Source organism: Leptonotus elevatus, chromosome 11, assembly GCF_054856555.1.
Source record: "Leptonotus elevatus isolate MCC_2025b chromosome 11, RoL_Lele_1.0, whole genome shotgun sequence".
In the NCBI taxonomy this organism is placed as follows: Eukaryota; Metazoa; Chordata; class Actinopteri; order Syngnathiformes; family Syngnathidae; genus Leptonotus; species Leptonotus elevatus.
The window spans coordinates 21,260,219-21,285,810 of NC_141249.1; the positions used below are offsets into that span (position 1 = coordinate 21,260,219).

Below are 25,592 nucleotides of genomic sequence, written 5' to 3' on the forward strand. Positions count from 1 at the left end.
TTTTTTGGTGTTTTTTTGTAAAAATTTCTGTAAAAATGATTTTTTTTCTTGGAAAACCTAAAAATATCCTGAAAATTTACTTTTTTCCACAAAATATTTTTTTTCTCATGAAAAAGTATGATTTTCTTCCTTGCAAGTTCAGAATTTAAAATATATATATATTTCATTTTTCTGTTTTTCTCCTTTTTCATGCAATGTCATTTTCTTGATAAAGATTTGACTTTTGATAAATGTACACGTTTTCCACTTACCAAGGGAAATTTCTGGTCATTAAAACAAAAAAAATTCCAGCAGTAGATTTTTTTCAAATCCACTGATATGACATTTATGAAAGATACAGAGAGAGAGCAGATCATGTTGTCATAAGAATCTTTATTTGCAACGTTCATGAACTAAAATAATATCGTCAGCGGCGGAAATCAATCCATGTACAAGGCACGGCTGGGCATGGAAAACACACAAATACACTTGCTGATGGATTAATAGCTAATAATCATAACGCGCTTATGACAGGAAAGATGGTAAATGTTTTGGCACTGTGTGTCCACGAGCACATGCAAAAAAAAAAAACACGTGTCATTGTGATATAGGCGGATGATATAATTTAAAATGTCGGCTATGGAAATAGTTTTTTTCTTTTTAAATACAAAAATAAACTGGACAATTTGTGACACTGAAAAGCATTCGCGTCGAACCAAAACAACAACAGTCCGTCTTTCCAGAACCAAAACCAACACAACTTTCTCGTACTCATCCTTTAAGGCCCGGCCTCGCTCGCTAGCTTGCTCCACTTCTCCATCTTGTACTTGCCAGTCCACTTTGGAAAAAAAAGAAAAGAAAAAGAGAAGCAGGAAGGTGTGGCCCATGGATGGAGGTGGCGCCCCCTACAGGTCGTCGCTCTCCACGAGGGAGCCGGGTGGCAGAGGGCTGCTGTCGGGGAAGAAGGCCGCCTTCACGTCCAGGCCGCGCTCCGTCAGGGCGGCGTAGCGGCTGCTGGACGGGCGCAGCGGCTTCGCCTTACGCGCGCTCGCCGGATGCTGCCACTGGCCTGAACACGCCCACGACGGCGCCCGCGATCAGGACGGATGAGATAATGCGCAGACAGCAAGGCACAGGACACAACAAGACAACTTAACTTGCAACTTAAAAACGTTAAAAAATCCCAATACAATACTATGTGCGACTTTTAGACGTGGGATAATATGACTTTTTCTCTTGAAATGTTATGAAATTACTTTGAAAAATTACAACTTTATTGAACAATGAAAACAAAAAATGTAAAAATTTGCTGAAAAAAATATATTATTTGAAAATGTTAGCTGCTTTCCATAGATCATTCATCCATGCATTAATTTTTTCATGATTTTTTCCCCAAAACCTTTTTGCAGAGTACCAAACTTCTGTTGAGGGGGGGAAAAAACATTCGTAACTTTCTATAATGATATTTTTCTGAAAAATTGCAACTTCTTTCATGCAAGATAATGACTTTTTTTTTTATTGAAAATCTTGTTTTCTAGTTATTAGCTTGTTTGTTTGCTTGTTTTTAGAGTTTTTTTAGTATTTTTCTGAAGAAACAAAAAAAAATTGTGTGAAATAATTTTTTCTTATGAAAATATTTTTAGAATTTTTAAAAATTAATTAAAATAATTCATCTTTTTTCACATGAAAATGTTGAACTTTGTCATAAAGTGTGACTTTTTTTCTTGAAAAATGTATTTTTTTTTTTTTTTTATGGAATACATTGACTTTTTCTTCCTAAATAAACAATCAACTTTTTTTTTGTAATATAAAATTTTCCTTGCAACAATATGATTTTTTTCTTTAAGATTTTTGAAAGAATACAATCTTTTTTCTTTTTTTCTAATATTAAAAATTGCTTGCATAAGGGTAAAAAAAAAGTGACGCGTCGATATATTTTTTAGTTTCTTACCGTACACGTCGAGGCGCGCGGTGCTGGAGACGATGCCCGCCTCGTTCTTGGCCGACACGGTGTACCAACCGGCGTCCTCTTTGCTGGCCGGCTGGATGATCATGCACAGGTAGCCGCAGTTGTCCTGGTGCATGCTGGGTGACCCCCAAAATGCAAAACAACACAGTGAGAAGGGCAAGACAAATAAAAAAATTAAAAAATAATTTTCTTTGTTTTTCTTTTCGAGGCGCACACCTGATTCTGTCGGTGTTGTGCGTGAGCGACTCATTCTCGCGCTTCCAGAAGATCTGCGGGTACGGGACGCCGCTGACGCGACATTCCATACGCACGGGGTGCCCCTCGGCCACGCTCGTGTTCTGCAGCTTCTCCGTGAACGACGGAGCTTTGTGCAACTCTTTGGCTGCACGGGGATACGCAGAAAAACAAAACTAAATCCTGTTAGTTCCTAACTATTTTGTCCTGTCTGACATTTATATGGGGTGTAATTTCACAGTTTACCACTAGATGACCCCACACTAGTTTGACCCTGTACATTTGACGTACAAAGAAGACTGAAACGAGCGTTAAATATTTTTGGGGCTTTTTTATGGCTTTAAATAATATTTTTCCTGAAAAATTACAATTTGTTTTCAGAGAATATTGCAACTTTCTTCCGTTAACAGTTCAAAAAATTTCTTCAAAAATGAGAATTTTTTTCACAAAATAATAACACATTTTTCTGTTAATATTAAGACTTTTCTTGAAACATTGTGACATTTTCTTGAAAAAAAAATCTACGGAAATTTATTTTTGCATTATTCTGATTCATCCCTTTTGAAAAATTTAAATGTTTAAAAATTTCTTTGACAGGCTATTATGGCATTTCTTGGAATTTTTCTTCTTCTTTTTCTTAAGTTTGTTTTCCCCAAAAAAAGAAGTCTTGTGTTTTGATTTTGGACTTTTTTTTTTAACTTTTTTTTTCTTGAACTTTTTTTTTCTTTGAACTTTTTTTTTCTTGAACTTTTTTTTTCTTGAACTTTTTTTCTTAAAAAAAACGTTTTCAGTGTAATACTAAAATTATTTTCTTGAAATGTTTTTCTTCCCTGAAAAACGAAAATGTTCCCTTCTTTGTACAGATTATTATCCTGCATTTTTACAAAATCTGAAAAAAACAAACACTTTTTTTGAAAAATTACAAATCTTTAAAAGCAACTTTTTTTTTACAGGTTTTACATGACTTTTTTTTTTGTCTTTTTTTAAAAACTTTTTTATGGAAATACTTTTTTTCCCCTTGAACTTCCTGTTGTAGTTTGAGTTTTGAGAACTAATTTCCCGTTCAATGTCTATCATTATCCTACCTTCCTAAAAGCCAAAGAAAAAGCAGAACACACTTATGAGTGTTTGATTTTTCGCGGGCATTTCCCGAAAATGTTGCGGTCGCGCGCAGGTTTCGACATTTGTGATTCTTTTTTTTTTACCCGCAACGATGAGCTCGAGGTTGAAGGAGTTCTGCCCGGCGCGGTTGCTGGCGATGCACGTGTAGATGCCGGCGTCGCGGGCGCCCACGGGTTCGATGACCAGCGAGTGAACACCGTTCTCACGCACCAACATCTTGTGGGCCGAGTCGGGTCGGATGGTCTGACCGTTGAGCTGCCAAATCAGGTCCGGGGTGGGAAGGCCGCTCACCTGCAATCAAGACAACACTTTTGACTTTTGGCTCTTAATCACGCTGCTGCTCTTCACGTATAGCTCAGTGCTGCCAAATATGTTGTGGCACAACATGGTACTGCAACATTAAATTAAAACAATTTCCAAAAAGGTTTGTGATCTCGTGGGAGTTTTGTGTGAGTGAGTGTGTGTGCGTGACTCTGGCTGACTTTGTGCCATCTGGAATTTTCTCTGGAAAGTTTTGGCTGCCTCGGCACGGCGTGGAAATAAATAAAAGTGTGCTATAAATAGCGTTGACATTCAGACGCTGGGCTGGAATCACAGCAGGAAGACGATTTGTTTTATTACCTTTTGACATTTTCCAAAAGAATTTCTGAAGGCGAGACTGCCAGACGACACGAGAGTGGAAAACAAGGAAGAAAAACAACAAATGAAAACAAACAAACAAACAAACAAAAGTCCCATTGGCATGAGAACCAGTTAAGACGCAAGCAAGAGTTTATATTTTCATCTTGGTGTTATTGGGACATTTATTTTTTATTTTTTACTTATATTTTTAAAATGACACTATTTTCGTACACTGTTTATTAATTGATGGAGTTTTATTATTTAACCAAAGGGTTATTTTGATAATATAATGATCTTTATTATTTAGTCTTATATTTTATTTTGGAAAGATTTTTCATTTGAATAGAATTTTTGGGATTAATATTAGGGATTTTTTTTCCAGCAGATTAGACTTCAATTAATTTATTTATTTGATTATTTTTATTTATTTATTAATATTATTTAATTATAGTAGGCTGGTAATACTGCTATTTGTTTGCATTTTTTTTTTCCAGGTAAAAACCAATTTCCCTATGGATGGCGTCGCAGAAGGTTTTTGTGGAAAGTCGGCTTGTATTTGTTTATTTTTATTGCTATATTGTTTTGTTTTTAGGGTGAGCGGTGGAGGTGATACCTTGCAATCCATGCGACACAGTCGTCCCTCCTGCACGATGAGGTCGCCGGGCGCCTGCAGGAAGTGCGGGCGGAAGTGCCGCTCCTGGATGTTGTCGTTCTCGTCGCCGCTGTCTCGGGACCGCGACCTCGGCCTGGCGGTCCACCAAAAGAACACATCTTCACTTTTCACACACAATCTTTTCACTTTATTCACGTAGTGTTTATTATTACGAGCTAATGTTGTACTGTGAATATTTAGCTGATTTGTACACTTGATCTGATATGCTGTGTTGTGATTATTGTCAACTTCCTTAACATTTTAACTGGATTTCATCATCATCATCATCATCATCATCATCATCATCATCATCATTCTGTCAACAACCACTTATTCAAGAGAGCAAAACACAAGTGCCCTCTCATTAGCACAACAGGTCCACAAAAGAAGTGTGACGCAAGTCGCTGCAGGCCCTGACACGTGTGCACGTGCGCACGTGCGCACGCGCGTGTGTGGTGTGTGCGTGTTGTTGTCTGACTTGTCTCGAACCTGCGCATGTGTCCCGGCGCCGAGCGCTGGCTGCGACCTCGCTGGTTGACCGCCTGCACCATCATCCTGCCCGTGCAGCTCACTCGGCCCTGTGTGTAATACAGGCAGCAGTCACCAGACGGCGCTAGCGAGCAAATAGCAAAAATCCGCGATAGAGGGAGAGCAGAGAAATAACGCCGTTTATCGTGGATGTGCTGCAGGGTTAGAATAGTTTGGGATTTTTCATTATAGCTATTTTTTTTTATAGCTAGGTTTTTTTGGGGGTTTGTTACTTTTCATTAGTTGAGCTTTTATTCGTTTTATTTTATTTATTTAAAAATAATAATTGGTAGGCTGCTACGCAAGCACTTCCAAATATGGACATGTAAACAGAGCAGTCACACATTCACACCTATGGACCATTTAGTTTTAGTTTGTCATATCTTTAGACAGCTAATATTGATATTTTTTTCTTTTAGGAATATGCATCAACAGTTTTCTTTTTATGAAAGAGCAACATTGACAGATTCGTCTTCCTTTTAAGAAAGTGCAACAATATTTGTTTTCCTTTTAGAAAAGCACCACGTCAACAGTTTGCAATTTTTCAGAAAATTGCTGCATGAATATTTTTTTCTCTTTAGGAAAATGTAACAATGTTTTTGTTGTTTTGATTTTCTTCTTTTCGGGATTGTCATGTTTGGTCTTCTTTTTACGATAGTGTAGTTAGTAGAGGTGGGAATCTTTGAATGTCTCACGATCCGATTTTTGGGTGTGCGATCCCATTCAGAATCGATTTTCGATTAAGAACGATTTTTGATTCAAAAGGATTTGATCGACAATGATTTTTGCTTCAATTTATAGATGTTCAAGAAATTGTAATGATCTACTCCAGTCGGACTCGCTAATGCTAATTAGCGCGCTACTCGCGGCACTTTTATCACTCAAAAGAACGGCTCCACGCTGCAAAAAACAACTTTTATTGAAATCACTTGATCGTGACTTTTTCCTTCTACTCTCTAATGTGGCTACAACTTAACAGTGTATCAGACCGCGTGGAACCACACTGCCCCCAAGTGGCCAAATCGGGTACAACATGAACAGCGCTCCCAAGGCACACATAAACAAAGGGAAGACAGTATAAAATAATTTAAATAAAATCGATTTTGGGACATTTAAAATCGATTCTGAATCGTACTAAATCAGAATCGTGATTCTTATGAGAAACGATTTTTGTGCAAACCCCTAGTAGTTAGGTGTTATGTTTAAGAAAATGGGGCACTTTTTTTCTTTTTAGGAAAGTGAGAGAGCTCATCCTTGGTCCGTCTTCTTTTTAGGAAAGTGCACATTCACGCCTCCAGAAAAATCACACCTGGATTCGAACGTTGAACCTCACGAGTGTGAGGCGCACACGCTAACCACTACACATCACGACACCCTGCCGGGAAACACGTGCGGAAAGTACTCCCGTGGTGAAATGACGAGGCGCGTTTTTATCCTCCCACCTCGGGGTTTCCCGCCATGATGGTGTAGTTGCCGTCGTCATCGAGGGAGGCGGCGGCCGTGTGCAGCGTGCACGTGCCGTCAGCGGCGCGGCCGATGCGGTAGTGCTCGCTGCGCTTGGAGATCTGCTTGCCGTCTTTGAACCAGTACACCTGCAACACGCGCCGCGTCACGTACATTTCAAGAAATACCAATATTGGACGTTCATCTCCGGTTGACGTTTCCTTTTTGCCTGTGCTGACCTTTGGTTTGGGCTCTCCGTGCACCTTGCAGCTGAAGGTGACGGGCATGCCTTCAAACACTTTGTAGTGTTTGAGCTTGTTGTGGAAGGACGGCGGCGTCCCGTGGCCGGCCGCGTGCTCCTCGTCGTGCTGCACGTCGTCGTCCGACTCCTCCACCGGCGAACGCTCCAGCCGGAACTCGATCTCGCTGATCAGGCGCTGCTCGAAGCTGGACACCTTGTACTCCTGACGCACGCGCACACACACACGCGGGAAAAAAAAAAGTTGAGTTAGCTCGATGACTCATTAGCGCCATGCTAGCGTAGCGACATGCTTGGACCTCAAAAAGCGCCCGTCGCGACTTCCCGTCAAGCAAAGCGCTGAGCGTTCTCGGTGCGAAAGAAGCAGGAAGAGCGGTTACTTTGTTAGAGGTTCGAATGGATCGATCAGGGACAATGAAAGCTTTCACGTGACAGGGTTGTGATGAATACACAAACCGGAGGCTGTTTGGCGCCTATGAATGAACAAGACCCGTTTGCCGGAGGTGACACATTTGCATCAACAGGCCACTTGACGGAGGCCTCCGCTCCATTTTAAAATGTGTATGCGCTACACACACGCACACACGTGTCCAGAGTTCATACACCTCATCAATGGTCAAATTGAAATACGCACATACGCACGCAAAATGCTGTGCAAAAGTATTGGGACACCTCCACAGGAAGTGTAAATGGGAGAAAACGCTGAGGAGGAAACCGTAAAGACACGGAACATACACTATATGCAACGTGCAAAAGTATTGGGACATCAACAGGAAGTTAAAATGGAAGAAAACAAGATGGCAGACACCCTAAACGTACACTTGCTGCACTATGCAAAAGTATTTGGACACCAATGGACATACAATATATTGACTGGAAACAAGTATTGGGACACCTACAGGAAGTAAAAATTCAAAAATATTGATGAAAATATGCAATTTGTACAGTTTGCTAATACGCAAAAAAACCAAAACTGGGACACCAACAAAAAGTGAATCATGTACTTTTCAAAAATATTGGGACACCTACAGGAAGTGAAAATGTGGCATCGGACTGTATACTATTGTAGAGGTAGTGGGACACCAAGAAGAATTAAATTGCGCACTACAAGTACTGTGCAAAAGTATTGGGACACATACTCACATGAAAATGGCACAAAAAATGGCATGGGGCACCAATAAAACAATTAAATGCACAATAGGTGTACTGAGCAAAAGTATTGAGACACCGACAGGAAATGAAAATGTTAGAAAGCGTGGAAACTGATGATTGTGCAAAAGTATTGGGACAAGATCAGGAAGGGAAAATGGAGTGAGAAAGTCCCCACGCGATCCCTGCGTCGTCGATTCAACTAACGTGTATGAGTACCTGCGTGACGGGCTCCTCCTCAGCGTCCTGCGCCTTTAAGACGGTGGCGGCGTTGTCGGCGCCCAGCAGCCTGCGAGCCATCTTTTCCTCGTAGGTTAGCCTCTGCAAGCATGGATGCATTTGAGGGGTCAGCGCGGGTTAGTGCGTAAGTAGCGCCGCGCAAACACACACACTGAGTTTAACACTGTTAGTAGCCGGATGTTAAGGAGGCCCTGCTGCTGTAGAGTGGGCGTGGCCACACGCACACACGCACACACACACACGCACACACACCTGTTGGCCATTGCTGACGCGCTCCTCTTTGAAACGCAACTTCCTCTCCAGGTCTTGGATGACGGCGTCCTTGGAGCCTTGGATGTCCGAATCGGAGGCCATGCGAGGGGTGCGAGGGGCCGGAGACTTCTTGGGGAAGGCTTTGCTGCAGACATAAACACATTTGCTTAAGCAATCTTATTAAAATTCAAAGAAAATTAAGTCTACTAGACTAAAAATAATATTAGTAAATCCACAAATATACTTGGCTACTAAGCGTGCATTTTTTAAATTTAATTTTAATTTTAGAGGGAGGCCAGAACTCTTTTGTGCTCGTTAATCGTTAAACGTTAATCTAGCCATTGTACAGGACTGGTACACACATTTGTTAATGGAAAAAAATATATAGAAATGTTTACATATTAAACTATAATTTATCTTGCTGCTGTATTTCCTTGTTTGAAAAGCATGCAAATAAAAATGTACTATCATAAAAATCCATTTAAATAAAGGCAAAAAAAAAGCATTAGTTGTAAATTATTATTATTATTATTATATGTATTTTTTATTATTTTATTATTTAAGTATCTTGCTCGTAAAAAAAAAAATCAAGTAAGCTTATAGTTTAAGCCATTTAAATACAGACAAAAATTACAACAACAAAAACAACAACAACATAATTTTAGCAGATATTATCTGTATTATTCTTTATTATTGCTATTTTTATTCAATTTAAAATATTGCTAATAAAATCGTTTTTTAAACACAATTAGCAAGTAGGCTTATATCTTAAGCCATTTAAATACAGGCAAAAATTATTTTAAAAAAACAATGTAATTTTCGGTATTATCTATATTATTCTTTAATATTATTATTATTATTTAGAATCATGCAAGTAAACTTACTCTCAACTGAAAATTAACAAGTAGGCTTGCTGTTTAAGTAAATTAAAAATAGACAGTACTTTATTTTTTAAAGTTGCAATATTATAATTCATGAGTGTTTCCTCGCAGCCTCATTATTTTGTGGATTTTTTTGGGTGCAATTTTCAATGATTTTTCTTTATACTATTGTACAATGTATTATTATAATTTTTTTTATCTATATAGGCTATTGAACAGTGAGAAAATATTAATGCCTGTATAAAGTGTTTGGTGAGCCTTTTAATAAATGTAAAAAAAAAAATAATCTGACTACTTGGCAGATTTCATCTATTGCAGGTACTTTTTGGAACGCAACCCCAGCAATAAACGAGGCCAAAAAAAAAATCATGCTTTTTTGTAGGATGAGTAAATTAGACTACTTTATCTGAGTCCGCACAATTAGGCCCGATCTATCCGCCCACTAACTGGCTTTTATCAGCTCCAACATTCCAAAGCGGGTCGTCTTATCTCTGGCAGGCCAAAGCAGGAATGCCAGGATGAAGGGAAGGAAGGGAACTGATGAATATTTACTGCCATAAATTGTTGGAAGTGCATAAATAAAATAGTTCACAGCAAAGGAATGTAGGCCATTTTAGAGCAATCTACCAAATGAAAGAGGAGAAATAATGATTCTGCCTTTTTCCATTCTTTTATAATGAGTAGTAGAAAAAAGTCGCTTGCTCAAAATGCTGCCATCTACTGGCGGTTGTGCATCCACGGAGTCGATCCCACCCCCAGTTGTGACCACATCAACGAAACGCATTTGGGAACTCACACAGTGCCGTTTCCTTTGGGGAGGCCCAGCGCGTTGACTGTGGGGCTACCCGGCATGGTGGGCGTGGCCGGCAACACCGAGGACAGGAAGCTGGAAGCCGGAGACGGCGGGACGGAGGAGAATGGCGAGGATGCGTCCGAGAGGGCGGGGGACACGCACGCGGGCGGGGGAGGAGGGAGCGGCGGGGGAGGCGGAGGAGGAGGGAAGTCCTGGGCGCCGCCCGAAGGCGAAGGTAGGTTAGCGGCGAAGAAGGGCGGCGGCGGGGGCGGGAACGAGGGAGAGCCGGGGGAGTCCACGGCCTTGGAGAACGGCGGCGCGGCCATCTTGCCGAAGGCTTTATGCGAGGTGGGTGGGGACAAAGGGGACGACAGGCTGGAGCCCGAGGACCCCGAGGAGTGGGGGGCGTACCCGCCGCCGACCCCGCCGGGGTTCTGGGCGGCGATAAACTGCTTGGGCCGTGCGTAGTTGAAGGTGCTGGCCTGCATGGTGGTGCTGCTCTCCAGCTCCTGGAAGGAGGGGGGAGGAGGGAGGGGCGGAGACGGCGAGTCGGACGGGGGCACTTCCTGCGGGGGAGGCGGGACTTCCTGGCTGTGCTGCTGCCAAATGGCGGCTTCCTGCTGCTCCAATAGAATCTGCTCCTGAAGCTGCTTCAGCTGCGACGCGTTCCTGCATGTAAACAAACGGAAAACATACCTTCATCAGAATTGGCAGAATTCAAATAGCTTTATTGACACATCTGTCCAGAACAGAACAGGAGTCTGCCAGGTTGACTCTTACGGCATCAGGTTTTCACAATTTAAAAGAAAAACAATAAGGGGGAGGGGAAAAACAACCCTAAAATATTATAATATAACACTCATTAAATTCTTGACGATAATGTGTTCTATGCAGCCCGACCAGTCTAAAAATGGAATTTGGCCAAATATTGCATTAGTGGAATGTGAGTGAAGCAGCAAAATCCAGCAGATTTTATCATTATCAAAGGGCGGCCATTTTGCCACTTGCTGTGGAGTGAAAACAACCATTAACAGCTCAGCTTCAGAAAACAGGGAAGCTGTGATTGGTCGTTGCCTGAGCCCTGAGCAACTGTGATGTCATCTTCAGTCGACAGCAAGTGGCAAAATGGCCGCCCTCCGGATTTTGCTGCATAACTCATATTCCACAAATGTAATATTAATCAGAATGTCATGTTTCGACTAGTGAGGTGACATATAACATATTATTGTCAAGAAATGTTTAAAGTCGACTTTAATTAAAGCATACAGTGAAAACAACAATACAGAAGCACGGCACTGTATTAGCATTTGTGCTATCATTCTTCATTCAAAAGACTTTTGCCGTTGCGTATAAGACAAGCAAACAGACTCACAAAGTTACATCGCCAACTACTGGCCTGGCATGCGCAGTGCAGCGTACAGAGGTGGCAAATGCAGGTCCAGGAAGTAAAAACCCTGCCACAGTTTGGCTTGAGCCCCTAGTGCTAGGTAGCTAGCTAGCTCCCTAGCAGGTAAACGAGCACCACGGGAGCTAGCTAGGGAGCTAGCTAACTAGCACCAGCCAAACTGTGGCAGGGTTTTTACTTTCTGGACCTGGATTTGGCACCTCTGGCAGCGTATTTGATCATTTCGACAGTTTAATTGCAAACAAATCCCACAGGTCCTCGTCATCATGACGCAGCCAGTCAACTACGCTCAAGAGGTTGCAAAGCTTCACCATCGGGGCCCAAAACACACTTAAACAATTAGAGACCAAACATCAGCAGTGACACACGAGTGGCAAACAACAGGAAGCGCTGGGGCGACGCTCATCCCCTCCGTGCATTGTCAACACGTTTTTAGCCGCTCTTTTGTGGACAGCGGCAGGCTGATAAGATAGCAGCGCTGCGCCGGCCTTTCCTTCGCCGTCCCACACGCAGACGAGGACATTCGAACCGTACTACTTCATCTGCTCCAGCCTCCCCCCAAAACAAACGCAAATTACTGTATTTTTATAAATAAGAAAAATAGTAATAACATATTTAAATGGAATGTAAAGAAATTAAACCATTTTTGTCACTTTTTTTTTTTTTTGCTTCATTTCTGCAGTGACATTATTTGCTCTTTGTAGGACATAAAGAATAAACGCCCGTGGGAATTGTTGAATTGTCTGTCTACATGTGTTGCTCTACTGCAGGGGTGGCCAAGTTGGGTCCTCGAGAGCCACTATCCAACCTGGCTGGATAGGGGCTCTCGAAGGACCTAACTTGGCCACCCCTGCTCTCCTGTGTTCAAATATGCATTGCTTAAAGGGCAGTGTTGGGAACGTTACTTTGAAAAAGTAATTATAGTTACTCATTACTATTTTAAAAAGGTAACTGAGATAGTAATTGAATTACTTTATAATAAAAGTAACTTGTTACCACGAAAAATAACTATTTTCACTACTTACATTTTTTTTTATCAAATAATTTTGACTTTTAAAAAATATATATATTATTATTACGATTACAATAACAGTGTTTCAAATATGGGTAATAATTAGTTAGATTAGTCCGTTTATGAATTCCCAACACTGTTAAAGGATCATAACACCAATGCTATTTGTTAGCCTGTATATGGCATTTCCCATTATATGTTAGCATTAAGATAGCGGACTTTCTCGAGCGAAAGGTATGTTCTCTTTTGACGATGGGCTCATATTTCCAAAGACTTGCAAATTGGATTTGAATTGTGTTTTGTTTTTTTGTATTTCTATCAATTATTCTTACTTTTTGTTCATGGTGGCGATTATCATGAAAAAAAAAACTGGTCAAGAAACATCTCAAAACATACTAAATGTGCGTGAATATGCCAGTGTATATTATTTTTTGACTGTGAATTATTTCTAGTCGTCGTCGTCGATTATTTCGTTTATGTGTTTAGCATGAATAACCAGCGAGCCGAGCAACTGCTTCAGTTGTAAGTGAACACAAGAGGATTTATGACAATAAACATGAATGTAGGTCAGTTTAAAGTTGGAACTTTCAAACTAAGATAAGTGTCTGTTGAGTACAAGGCACATCCCAGAGGTAAAGATAATCAGGAGTCCCCCAGGGTTGCGTTCACGTGCCCCTCTAAATCTTTTCCAGATGTCCGACAATCACAACCGCAAAATCCTGCAACCCTGAAAATTATTTTTCTAACAATCCTGCATCCCAATCTTTTTTTTTTTTTTTAAACCACACGCTCGCGTCCATCCAGCATGTATATACATTAGCTCCTTGCATTCCCCAAAGAGCGAAAGAGTGCTTTTACTGGAATCGTTTGGCAGCTGGCGGGCGTTCTGCAGCAACTCCATTTCCTTTTTTGGCTGTGCGCGAGCGTCGTCAACACTCGAGCACCAGCGGAGAGGAAACTTTTTCATCGCGGCCTCGTCTCGCCCGACGCTCCACATTCAACACAGAAAACACATTCAGCAACTACGTCCATCCATTCGTCAATCTGTCCATCCATCCAAGCATGCCACATCCGTCCGTCATATAAGACGAGGAAAAGCTATTGATCCAAAGCGTGTCACATCATTTGCCCGAAGGCAAGGAAAAGCTCACGATCCAAAGCATACCACATCAAAAAACATGAAAGGAAGAAAATAAATGGGTTTATTGTAAGCTTTTCAATAGTTTAGAAAACCCATAAAAGCCATTACAAAAACAAAACAAAGCCGCCGTGTGTGATTATAAGGTCCGCGCTGCTCACACGTCCCGAGGCCTCAACTCAAGGCAAGTGTTCCTCCGTCGCCACTGGCGACGCAGCTGTGTTTGCGCTCTGGGGCCGGGCAAGTCGCTTTGAAGGCGCTGCCCTCTGCCTGCTCCTCATTCCAGCTGTGACACCGCATTTCGGTCTCGCTCGGCTTTCAGTATAAATAGCTGCCGCCGCATCGGCGCAGCTGGCCGCCTCTTTTTACAAGCCAGCTGATGACAGGAAATGTTGGGGAGGGGGGGGGGGGGGGGCAGGTAGTTGATAAGTGTGCACGACCGCTAATGAGGCCGTGCTGGATGTTTGCAAACAAAGCCGGTCACGCCAGAGGCACGAGACAAGTGGTGCATTCGGGGGTTATAGGAAATGTGAGTGTTCACTAGCAACAGACTCTCGAATGTGAGTCAGGCGTCGCTAAAATGCTGCCGCAGCTGATTCGGGCCTCGGGCAGGAAACGCGTCATCATTTCCCAACAGCATTTTGACACCAATCGCATCCGTCACTCCCAAAGACTTTTGCGTACGTACGTCCAGTCATGACGCCTCATGATTAACGCAGAGAGCCTTGCGACTTTTGGCAGCCAATCAACAAACAAAGTAAAAGTTGCGGTTCAATATTATGGAAAATAAAGTGTATTAAGTAACTGTACAAGTAAGCAATGTATTAAAAAAAAAAAAAACAGCAACATAATTTTAATAAAAATAAAATTGAAAAACATCAAATCAAAAAGAACATGAAACACGAAATACAAAAATAATTTAAAATATAAATACATAAAAAAAAAATGCAATTTTATTTTGTAAAAATAATAGGAAAATTAAATAAAAAAGGAGGTAAAGATGCAAAAAATGTACTTATAAAAAGAAAAAAACTATAAAATAAGTAGGAAATATCGGCAATACAAATAAAACAATATATATTAATAAGTAAACGTAAAAAATCTATAAAATATTTAAAAATAAATTTAAATGTAAATACAAATAAAACAAATAATAATATACTATACAGCAAAAACATAAATACAATGGAAACCCAAATTAAAACATCCATCCAACAATTCATCCATCTAAAATACAATGAAAACAATAAATAAATACAAAATAAAAAAAATAAAAAAAGAATACAAATTAAATATTCGAATTAAAAACACAGAATACTTAAGTAAAAAAGTAAACAAAACAAAAACAAAAAAGTAAAATAATAAAAACAAAATGTTTTTTTAAACAAAAATATATATGTATAAAAAAAATAAAACAATTAGTTATGCCGTAAGTGATACAATACAAATACAAACAACTATTTTTAAAAAGGGGGGGACTATAATAAAATAGTTGTGATCAATTCAAAGCCCTGACAATCAAATGACCTGAATGAATGAGAACGCAGTAACCAAAAGCATATCATAAAATAAATATTCATACTAATAATAAAGGGTGCATGGTTTCATAACCCCCCACCAATCCACCCCCGAGCCAGCACTGCTTAAGCTCCCAAATATGGTTCCATGTCTCATTCAATGACAAATTTGACCCTGAAAATAACGGCTGCAACTTTTATTGTTTTTTTTTATTAAAAGGAACGCTTATGTAATGAAGTCATAACTCATCTGAAAGTGGGACTTTCAAGCCTCACCGACAGCTTTGGCAAGAACTCTGCTGATAGGAATGTTCCGGGACAATCTTGGCTGACCGTTGCCCTCCTAAACATGGGACGCTCAAGATGACACACATTTGATCAAACACAAAAGTTTGATTTCTCACTTGCCTGCCTTGTCAGCTGACTTGGAAAAGACTTTCTCTACCGAGGCCCATTTCCAAAAAAACACCCCCCCCCCCCCCCCACCACCATTCCCTTCAAAACCGCCCCTTGGCTCTCTGCGGCCTCTAATTGCACACACACACACGCGCGCGCACACACACATTAAATAGAACCAGACTGTTTTCCTTTCAAAGGCAGCACAGAAAGCCTTTTTCTTCCTTTTACGTCTCACATTTCACGTCCACCGCCATCCTTCTGCACCTTCATCCATCCTCCACCTCTCTCCCTCAATCACACAAGGAATGCCCGACACATTCTTGTCCGGATTGCAACGGGACAGCATCTCCATCAAATGGGATTAGCAGCAGCAGCAGCAGCAGGAGAAGGAGGAGGAGGAGGAGGAAGCACTTAACAGAGTTTGTTATGAGAAGGAAAGCAAACAAAGCGGGGACGCTAACTTTTATCTAATCCAAAACACGCAAACACAGGAAACGATTTCAACTTCATCAAAGTCCAAATAAAGGCACGTCAGCAGGAAGCACAACTCGACCCGCAACTTTCAGTCCAAAGCAAACGATCGGGATGGCTTTACCTTGGGAGCGTTTGGCGTCCTTTCCGTGCAGGAGCGTGCAGACGTCTGCGGCCCTGTCAGGTAGGAGCGACCTATATAGAGAGCGCTCGGCGGCCCAGACGCTGACAGACGCGCTCTGGCTCCCTCCCTCCCTCCCTCTCTTTCTCTTTCTCGCTCTCTCACCCTCCCGCCCTCCGCATGAGTCAGGCTGTCTGCCAGGCAGGCCCTCTTCATCCCTCGGCCTTCACAATAAAAGAACATTTAAGAGTAAAACATATTCCCTGACACGTCTCTTGACTATCTTTTTTTCCTGCATAAAAGAGCGCAAATGGTTCAACATCTATCGATCTATGGAAAGCAAACGATCATAATCCAAAGCATCCCACATCGCATTCTACTCCTCTAATCACAACAAAGCACGTTCAGAGTAAATAATCTTTCCTGCGAAGCCTCCAATCACTTCACCGTCTTTGTCCTTAAAACGGAGCTCAAATGCGCTCGAGTTTGACGCGTGACAGCGTCATAATGGAAGACGGATTGAAGGCGTCGGTCTCAAAAGTCTCATGTGACACGGGGCACGAATGCAAAGACGCACGAGTCCTCCTTACGGTCCATTGAGGGTGATTTGTGTATGAAACATCATGGTTTTGTGTGACCCGCGCTGCAGTTTGAGCCAAGTGTCACTTTCATTGACGAGAAGCACGAAAAGTGGATGGAAATTTCTAAAGTATAACTAAAGAATCTATTGCTGTCTTTAAGAGGAGACACTCGTGATCCAAAGCACACCACATCATACGTGCAACATTTATACAAACAAAAACATCTAATCCAGAGTGAAAGTCTGCGAGCTTCGGTGTGCATTCAACAAGAAATACACGATGTACGTAAAACATAGTGTGGGACAAATACTACACGATGTCCACCGTGCTTCATGTGTTCAGAATTCAGTTTCTCAATTTTTTTTTTTTTTAAACAATACCTTTAGGAGTGACTCATTTCTATTTTTGGCTCCCAATAACAGCCCCCCCCCCGCTTTCAGTGTTTTCCAGCCTGTTGATGAATCAGTGTTGAAGGACCCCGATAGGAGTGGGGGTCTGTGTGTGTCTGTGTGTATGTTAAGGGGGGCGGTGTCAATATGTCAAGTAACATGGGGGGGGGGGGGTCTCTGAGTCATTGCTATTGTTGACTCACTACAGTAGGCAAGAAGCCAGTCAAAGCGTAAAACAACACACGTTCATCAGACCAGCAGCTGCGACCAGGCGTGACACAAGAATACAGTTTGAGATGTGAATCGGGAGCAGCGATATAAGGACTAAAACAGGATTCAGGGTCCAACTTGTTCTAATCAAGACAAGAAACACGATTCCGATTTGAGAGGAGGGTTATCAAGGAGATTTGTAACAGGAGGAGGGGCAGGAACTAGGTTGAGATTTGTGGTCAGGATTAGAGTCAGATTTAAGATTTGGATCAGATTCAGACCACGGAGCGCACAAGTGATCAGGAATCAGATCAAGGAGCAAAACAGATTTGAATTGGTGCGAGGATCAGAATTAAGATTGCAAATCAGAATGAGCGTCGGAATAAGAATGCTGTTTCACAAAATGAGAATCCGGATTAGTATTGGGCTCGAAATGAGTTGCATTAATGAGAATTGAGGATCAAAATTGAGATCAGGATCAGAATCAGGATTAAGACTGACATCCAAATTGAAACCTGGAGGGGTTACAGATAGGGATTGGGATCAGGAACAGGATCAAGACTGAGATCAGAATTGGGACAAGTATCGTGATTTACATTCAGACTATGATCAGAATGGGTATCCAGACTAAAATCAGAACTAGGACAAGAATCCAGATGAAGACCAACATCAATTTCAGAAATAGGATTTAGACTAGATTGACTTCAGAATTGGAACCAGGATCAAATCCAGATTGTGGTCAAGATGAGGACAAAGATTCAGATCAGATTCACATCCATTGTCAGGATTAAGATTGAGCTCATGATCAGAACCAGGATTAAAATATCATGGCGCCCGCAACTATCCTTGCACCTTTTGTTTACAAATATTATGAATTGGTCTATAATCCTAATTTGGATCAAATGAGATTCCTTTTATCTGTGTGTTACCGGAATGTTCTTTCCGGGGAACCGCGGCGTCCGCTGTCTGTGAGCAGACCGTTTAGTTTCCATGCTGTCAACTCGCAAACATACGAGTCCACCGAGGTCTTCCGTGACCTGCTTCCATCGTACTTTTCACCAGCCCCCCCTTCTTTCCCCCCATTGCCCCCCCCCCCCTTCTCCGCACAGCGAGGAAGGTCAGCTCCGACAGCTCTCTTCCTTTTTTGGAAACTTTCTCCATTCCACGCAGGTCATTCTAGCCTGACCGACCAATTGCGTGCCGAGTTGGCCTGGCGTCTCAGCCAATCCCGGGCCTCGCATGTCCATTTAAGGACTGCCCATCTCTCGACACAGGAGGCCGATGGGACATGATATGATTTTTCTTGCCTCTCGTTCAGCTTTTCCGCTCCCCTCTCGGGCCTCTTTCTGTTGTCTTCCTCCGAGGAAAAGCGAGCCGCTCTCACTTTCGCTTGCTGGCGAAGCCACAAATCCGAAGCACACATGCTGCTGATTTTGCATACAAAACCACAAGCAACACCTCAGCGAGGGAGCTATTGTTAAGACTTCATTAGGGAGTTGATTACTTCCACTTCCACAAACACGCCGTGAGTCACGACGCAGTTATTCCACCGATGCCTGGCAGCCTCCATCAGCAGCACGACACAAAACAGAGAATCGAATGCTATTGTTTGCAACAAATTTCGGTCCTTGCATAAAGAGGAGATAGGTAATCCGGATAGAATCGGAATTAAGATCAAAAATTGGGATCAGAACACAGGATCAAGATAGAGATCCGGATCAGGATCAGGAATAAGATTGAGATAAGGACAAAGACACGAATCGAGAATAAAATTAAGATCAGGATCACAGCAACTATCAGCATCAATACTAAAACCAAAAATCAGGACCAGAATCAGGATTAAGATTGTGAGAAGAATAAGGATCAGGATTAAACCAGATCTGATAATATGTTGATAAAATTGAATTTTAGGCCCTCATCCATGGATCGGTATATTCTATCCCGGTATTTCAAAACTTTGCTGGATGGGATCAGAATAATCCTAATCCTTTTGGATTGAGATTTCCAAATCAGGGATAATGGAAGTGACACTTAACTATTGATGAGTACATGTGTCACTATAATATAGAATCACACTCTAATACTATGGGTTTAATTCAATGCTGTTTTTCAGGATCAAACTGATCCAGATTTGGGATTTCATTTTTGAAGTACCCAACACAGGCTCAAATCCGGATTCAAAGTAGGATTGGATTTCCAAATCTGGATTAGAATCTTCAAGATTACTTGTGGTTTGAATTTTGGATCAGATCTGGGTTTAATCCGGTTTTTATTTGAAATCTGGGCCCTTTGCTATTAGCAAAAAATCTGCGAGTAATTGATGCCCACCAAAAATGGTTATAATTGCCTATAGATTTCACAGGATGGGCACGTTTTTGAATGAGTAACGGAGGATAAATGACCCCAAAAAGTCTGCAAACTCAAATGTTGAGCGACAACTTTGCGGGGGTTCACTGTAAATACACATGAAGGCGGCATCTGGCAGACTATCCTGGCACACAGAAACATTGTCATGGCAGCGGAATGCTTTTGTTTCCGGGATTCCCCCTCTTTCCGTTTTAACCCTTTCACAACGCTATCAGATCTCCCATCGGCGCCTCCCTGGCGGCGGGTATGATTCCCTTCCCAGCTCACCGCCCTCCCCCCAGGGTGCAGACAAGCAGCGGGGGGGGCAGGTACTCACAGCTTCGGTTTGGGCTTGGTGGGAAGTGGCGGGGCCTCCCTCCCGGGGGATGGAGTCAGCCTTCCAGGGGTGGGGGGTGAGTCTGATGCGACCCGGATTGGAGTGTGGTCAGATCGCGGCGGAGGAGGAGGAGGAGGAGGAGGCGGAGGCGGGGGTGCGGGTTCTGCAGGTGGAGACGGTGGAGACGGTGGAGAGGCGGGCTGGCCATTGGGCACGCAGCTCATCTCCTCGTGCCTTTCCTCGCCTACCGGAGGCCACAGCTCCACTTGCTGAGGCGGCATCTTGGGTGGCAATTCCAGCAGGCTGATCTCGGTGGGCGGGGGCGGGGGCGGGGGCGGCGGCGGCGGGGGGAAGGACGCCCCATCCTCCAGTGCCGAGCTATCTCCAGACACGCCGTTACTGGAGGAGGAGTCCTCGGCTCCTGAGGGGAAATAAACAGCAGGGAGAACGGGAATATTTCCTTTATTCCCCCTCTCATTCTGGCTTTCATCTAACGCAGTGTCTGTGTATCATCTCATCTGAAGCGGCCCCCACTCCAAGATCAGGCACTTCCTGTTTAGTCAAACCTCCCTCTGACTGTGTGACGCACTCACTTTTGCACAAAATGACCCCAACATCGGGTACACGTAATGATCCAAAGGGGTGGAAAATTTCCCTTACAGTCCCTCAGAATTCTGATCTCAGTCTTGATCCAGGTCATGATCCTAACCTCAATCCGGATTCTGATCCAGATTAGGATGTAAACTTTAATCCTCATTGTGATCCTAATTCTGATCTCAATCTTGCTCCTCAATCTTTGGTCTTGGTTCCAATGTTCCAATGTCCTGGTTCTAAGGTTTTAAACAGATTTTGCATTCTAATTCTGATTTCAATGTAAACCCTTTCCTAATCCTGCTCTCAATCTGATCCATATTCTGATGTCAATCTTAACCCTGATTCTGATCTTAATTCAATTTTCAGTCTGGATCCCAGTCCTGATTCTGATCAAATGGGATTTGTTTGATGGAGGTTATGGTTCCACTCCAGTCCTGTAAGCCGTACTAATGGAGGTCAAAGACCGCACCAGGCCTCAATGCAAGCGGTCCGTAACGGTGACAAATGGAAAATACAGGTACCTCTATCGTCACCTTCACCCGCCTCTGCTATGCCTTTAGCTATGCAAAAGGGCCAAAATATTAGGGAAAACCCAGCATACGATGCAGTACACTACAAACTACAATCAGAATAATAAAAAGATTGTTCAGTTACTACTTCTACAACTTTAAATGAAAAGGGAACATTTTCATCTTTGTAAAGACCCAATGTTTTTGAACAGTTGTCATAAAACAGGTGTATTTAATGAAGGGTCCCACGTCACCCTCCCACACAAGCCCGCATTGAACTACCACAACGACAGACTCGAAAACGATGGACGTACCTGCTGTTACAGTGAGTTGGGCGGAGCTGTTCACTGAACCGTACGCGTTGGAGGCGGTGCAGCAGAACAGGCCTCCGTCTTCCGGAAAGGCCTCGGCGATAACCAGGGTGCAAATCTCATCTGAGGAAAACAAAACATTAGAATAATATCAAGAATGTTAAACAGCTGGAAGAAATGTACTGTGGATCCAAGTAGATGTTGCGGGGTCCCACAGGGATCATTATTAGGGCATCTAATGTTCTCGATATACATTTATACCTAAGTTTTTCTCTTTTCTGTGCTTACTGAGCTGAACCCTGAGATCCTTTTAGGTTGGCTACGTTTCATCCCCTTTTTCTAAACTACAAATCTTTCACTGCACCACTTGACTGTGTGGAGTGTAATTGTCGCCCTCAGGGCTAAAGCAGTAAAATGGAAACGAGACACCGACTGCAACGCTGACACGCTATTTCTTTGCGAATGAGACATGACAGACACATGAGACGTGTGGTATTGGAGGTCGGCAGCTTCTGTCGTTTGCACATGGCTGAGTCAAAACAAGTGTCCGTGCAGGTGAGTCACAGTCTGAAGCGCAAACACCTGAACACCGAAGAGTGTGCCTTGTGGTGATTCAGAGTATTTACATCGTCTGGCTACACCTTGGGACATTAAGCCAGACAGACGATCATTGGACGTACCTGACTCCGCTGCAGATCGAGGCTCTGATGCACATTTCATACCAAGAAAAAAAGAAAATATTTTTTATTGGTCAAGTATGTTAAAACACACAAGGAATCATATGTGGAAAAAAAAGCTGTTTTAACTGACTTGTGATCAATGAAAAACAAAAGACATGCTGAATGATTAGTGTAGAATTAGCATTAGCATTGTTAGCGTTCAAAGGTAAAAGTTACATACTTTTCTGGAGAATCCGAAAATCCGGGGAGTCCATGATCTCCTCGCCTTGGCGGTACCACTTGACCTGCAGAGGCGGGCCCCCACGGACCCTGCACTCCAAAACCACCACCTGACCTTCGGACGCCTGCGCGTCCTGCAGCAGCTGGATGAAAACAAACACAAGTCATCACATTGTAGATTCATTATGATAGGTTCAGAACACCAAATAATTACAAACTAAAAATTCAACGGCAAAATGACAAACATCAGAAAAAAAATCTCATAAAAATGAAAAAAAATTATAATTTTTTTTAAACAGACAAAAACAATAACCCACAAATCTAATGACGATGATGATGGCAAGAAATTAAATGTAATCTGAACATTAAAAAAAAGTCTAAAAAGACTAAAGAGAAACTTTTAAAAAGGTGGGTGGGAAAAAAAGAAAAAAGACAAAAATAATTTTTAAAAAACTGACAAAATCAAAGAAAAATCTGGAAAAAAAGACAATTTAGGATCGCGAACAAAATAATCAAAGACCCAAAATATAAAACCTGCCAAAAAATGGACAAAAACTGATAAAAATTTTACAAACAAACAAATACATTACCAAAAAAAGTAACAAAGATTCTTACAAAATCTGTCCAAAAAAATAATAATTCCAATTAAACGTAGGAATAGGAATAGGAATTTGAGTTACATTGTTAGCGTTATAAGAACAGCACTCTTAGTAGTCTTTTTTGGCTGCCAATTTACGACGACAAGGTAAATAAAAAAGTGATGTATTTCGACTTACTTTTGTGAACGTAGGCGGACCTGAGCCATCGCCGCCGTACAGTGACGACACCGGACTCTGCGTCTAAAGGGACCAAACGCAAACACACAAAATATCTGACAGCGTGGGCCCTGAATCGCCATTTTGTAACCCGGCGCTGATGGATGACACTCACCCGCTGCGCAGGCTGCGACAGTGACTGGACCAGCGTGGAGCGATGAGGGAGCACCTCCGGGGTTTTGGGGGACGACGAGCGTATCGTCAGGGACATGGAAGTCGTTTTCTTCTGCAGTCTAAAAAAGAAAAGGGATGACCTTTTTTTTTTCTTTTTTTTTTGAATAAAACATGAAGAGTAAAACATATCTAAAATGCGGTTATGTTTTGATGCAGATGGAATGCAAATTTGACCCAAACAGTTTTAAGAGCCGGGGTTCATAGCAGCGTGATGATCTGACGTACACAGGCATGCTTGCCGATCTGGACTTGGACGGCGAGCCTTCTCCGTCTGAGTCTGATGATGACGCTCCTAAAATGAGACGAGAACAACGTTCGATTTGTGTTTTTATTATCATTATTTCCTCCATCATTAAACAGTTTTCAAAAGTTCAATGCACCACTGCACTCTAACATTCCATCAATTTCATTTTTTTCCCATGCAAATGAAGGCAGCAAGTGACCTTCGATGTAAACCTCCGCCGAGGTGTTGTCGGCCCCGAGGCTGTTGGATGCCACGCAGGTGTAGCGTCCCGTGTCGTCCTCAAAGGCCTCGGCGATCACCAGCGTGTGAAGCTCGCCATCTCGCCAGATGTGGATGTCGGGGGAGTTATGCAGCTCGCGACCCTCGCAGAACCACCTGGGCCATAAACGTAACGTCATCAAAACATTCAGCATTTAGTAATAAACTTGATTGTGTGAATGCTGGAAACGTTCACACAACCCATTTCAATGTATCGTATTTCAATCCCATTGACACTTTTAACATCATAGATTTATATCATTCCCAAAGGGATACTTGACTCATTGAGCCATTTTCAGCAGTAAAAGTTCATATTTTGTCCAGAATAAAATTTTCATGTATAGTTAATACCTTTAAAAAAAAAAATCCCACTTGCCGTCGACTGAAGATGACATCACCTGTGCTGAGGAAGCAGGTAACGACCAATCACGGCTCACCTGTTTTCGGGGTTTGGTTAGCAAACTGAGCCATGATTGGTCATTACCAATGTCATCTTCAGTCGACGGCAAGTGGCAAAATTAGTTTTTAAACGTATTATTTGTTCATGAAAAATATTCAAGTTATCACATTAACTCATTTGCTCCCCAAAACTTATAAAAACATTATATTTTGGAATATTGTCCCCAAAAACGATTTATACGTTTTTTAATGGTTTTTTTATGCTAGAGCAACAGACGGCTTTGATGCAGACTCTGAGCTGAAGAGAACGCTTGAAGCAATGGTAGTTATTACAAAAACGGCCAGCAGGGGGCAGCAGAGTATAAGAGATCAACCAGGGCCATGTTGCAAAAAGCTCTTTTTGTTTTAAATAAATTTGTGAATAATGATGAAACTTAGCTATATTCTAATGCTAATTGCTACAAAGTAAACAGATAAAAATTTACTTTTTTTCCTGATGAAAGAAGAGACTCTAATCTTTGTTTTGGTAGGTTCCATGTTTTTATAGCAATAGAACACAATATTCTGTGGGCCTTGCAAAATCGGTCAAAATCCAGTAAAACAGCCAGGAGCGAAGGGGGTTGCTTCAGTGAAAATGGCTGCGAGGGAATGAGTTAATTATAGAGAAAATATGATCTTCTTATTGTTGAAAATGGCAGTGAGTCAAGTATCCCTTTATACACGTACGAAAATGTCCATATTTTTCACCAATACCATTCAATTTCATTCACTGTCATGCCACATGATTTCATCATTTATATCACAAGTATGTGGGCAAGGCGAGCCACAGTCGCCGAACACAAAATGAAAACGTTCAAAATGAGTTTTCTGCACGCCACAACTCACACCCACGGCCGACCTGACTCCAGTCCAATCACGTCACTCGCTGGGCCACGCCCAATAAAGTCACACATCTAAACACACCAATACTACAGCACACACATGAAAACAAACACCGGATCCGAAGACAGAGGCCTGTCAGTCTGATAACTCAATCACATCCTTCACATACACACACACACACACGTACACACACACACACACCTGCCCACGCTCGTCTGAGAGTCAAGTGGCAAACGCCGGCAACGCCCGAGGCGGAAGCGCATTTGCGGGAAGCAGATACGCCCTTTCTCCCGTTCCCTCCAACCTTATTATAGGTTGATTTATGCGCCCGTGAGTGTAAATCACTTTGATCAATGTATGGGTTATTTAAAGGGACAGTGTGCAACCCTCATTCACCTTGTTTTACTGTAGGTACTTTTGGTTATAAAGCAGCCATACACAAAAAAAAAGGTGTTGTTT

The 25,592-nt window shown here is 42.2% G+C and overlaps 1 protein-coding gene across 1 annotated transcript in view; it reads right to left on the reverse strand.

The window, feature by feature from the left end:
• Positions 1 to 352: 352 nt before the first annotated feature.
• The window catches only part of palld (palladin, cytoskeletal associated protein), a 43,337-nt gene continuing 18,097 nt past the window's right edge, over positions 353 to 25,592 (reverse strand). Inside the window, exons 3-21 of the mRNA XM_086089753.1 lie at positions 23,794 to 23,969; positions 23,576 to 23,642; positions 23,292 to 23,409; positions 23,138 to 23,200; positions 22,363 to 22,504; positions 22,143 to 22,166; positions 21,466 to 21,585; positions 20,049 to 20,469; positions 10,126 to 10,791; positions 8,449 to 8,593; positions 8,176 to 8,277; positions 6,788 to 7,012; positions 6,548 to 6,697; positions 5,067 to 5,155; positions 4,539 to 4,671; positions 3,388 to 3,595; positions 2,165 to 2,330; positions 1,931 to 2,064; positions 353 to 1,048 (exon numbers count right to left, since the gene is read on the reverse strand). Coding sequence (XP_085945879.1) covers positions 885 to 1,048; positions 1,931 to 2,064; positions 2,165 to 2,330; positions 3,388 to 3,595; positions 4,539 to 4,671; positions 5,067 to 5,155; positions 6,548 to 6,697; positions 6,788 to 7,012; positions 8,176 to 8,277; positions 8,449 to 8,593; positions 10,126 to 10,791; positions 20,049 to 20,469; positions 21,466 to 21,585; positions 22,143 to 22,166; positions 22,363 to 22,504; positions 23,138 to 23,200; positions 23,292 to 23,409; positions 23,576 to 23,642; positions 23,794 to 23,969 — 3,313 coding nt within the window. The 3' untranslated portion in view covers positions 353 to 884. The remainder of the gene's footprint in view (positions 1,049 to 1,930; positions 2,065 to 2,164; positions 2,331 to 3,387; positions 3,596 to 4,538; positions 4,672 to 5,066; positions 5,156 to 6,547; positions 6,698 to 6,787; positions 7,013 to 8,175; positions 8,278 to 8,448; positions 8,594 to 10,125; positions 10,792 to 20,048; positions 20,470 to 21,465; positions 21,586 to 22,142; positions 22,167 to 22,362; positions 22,505 to 23,137; positions 23,201 to 23,291; positions 23,410 to 23,575; positions 23,643 to 23,793; positions 23,970 to 25,592) is intronic.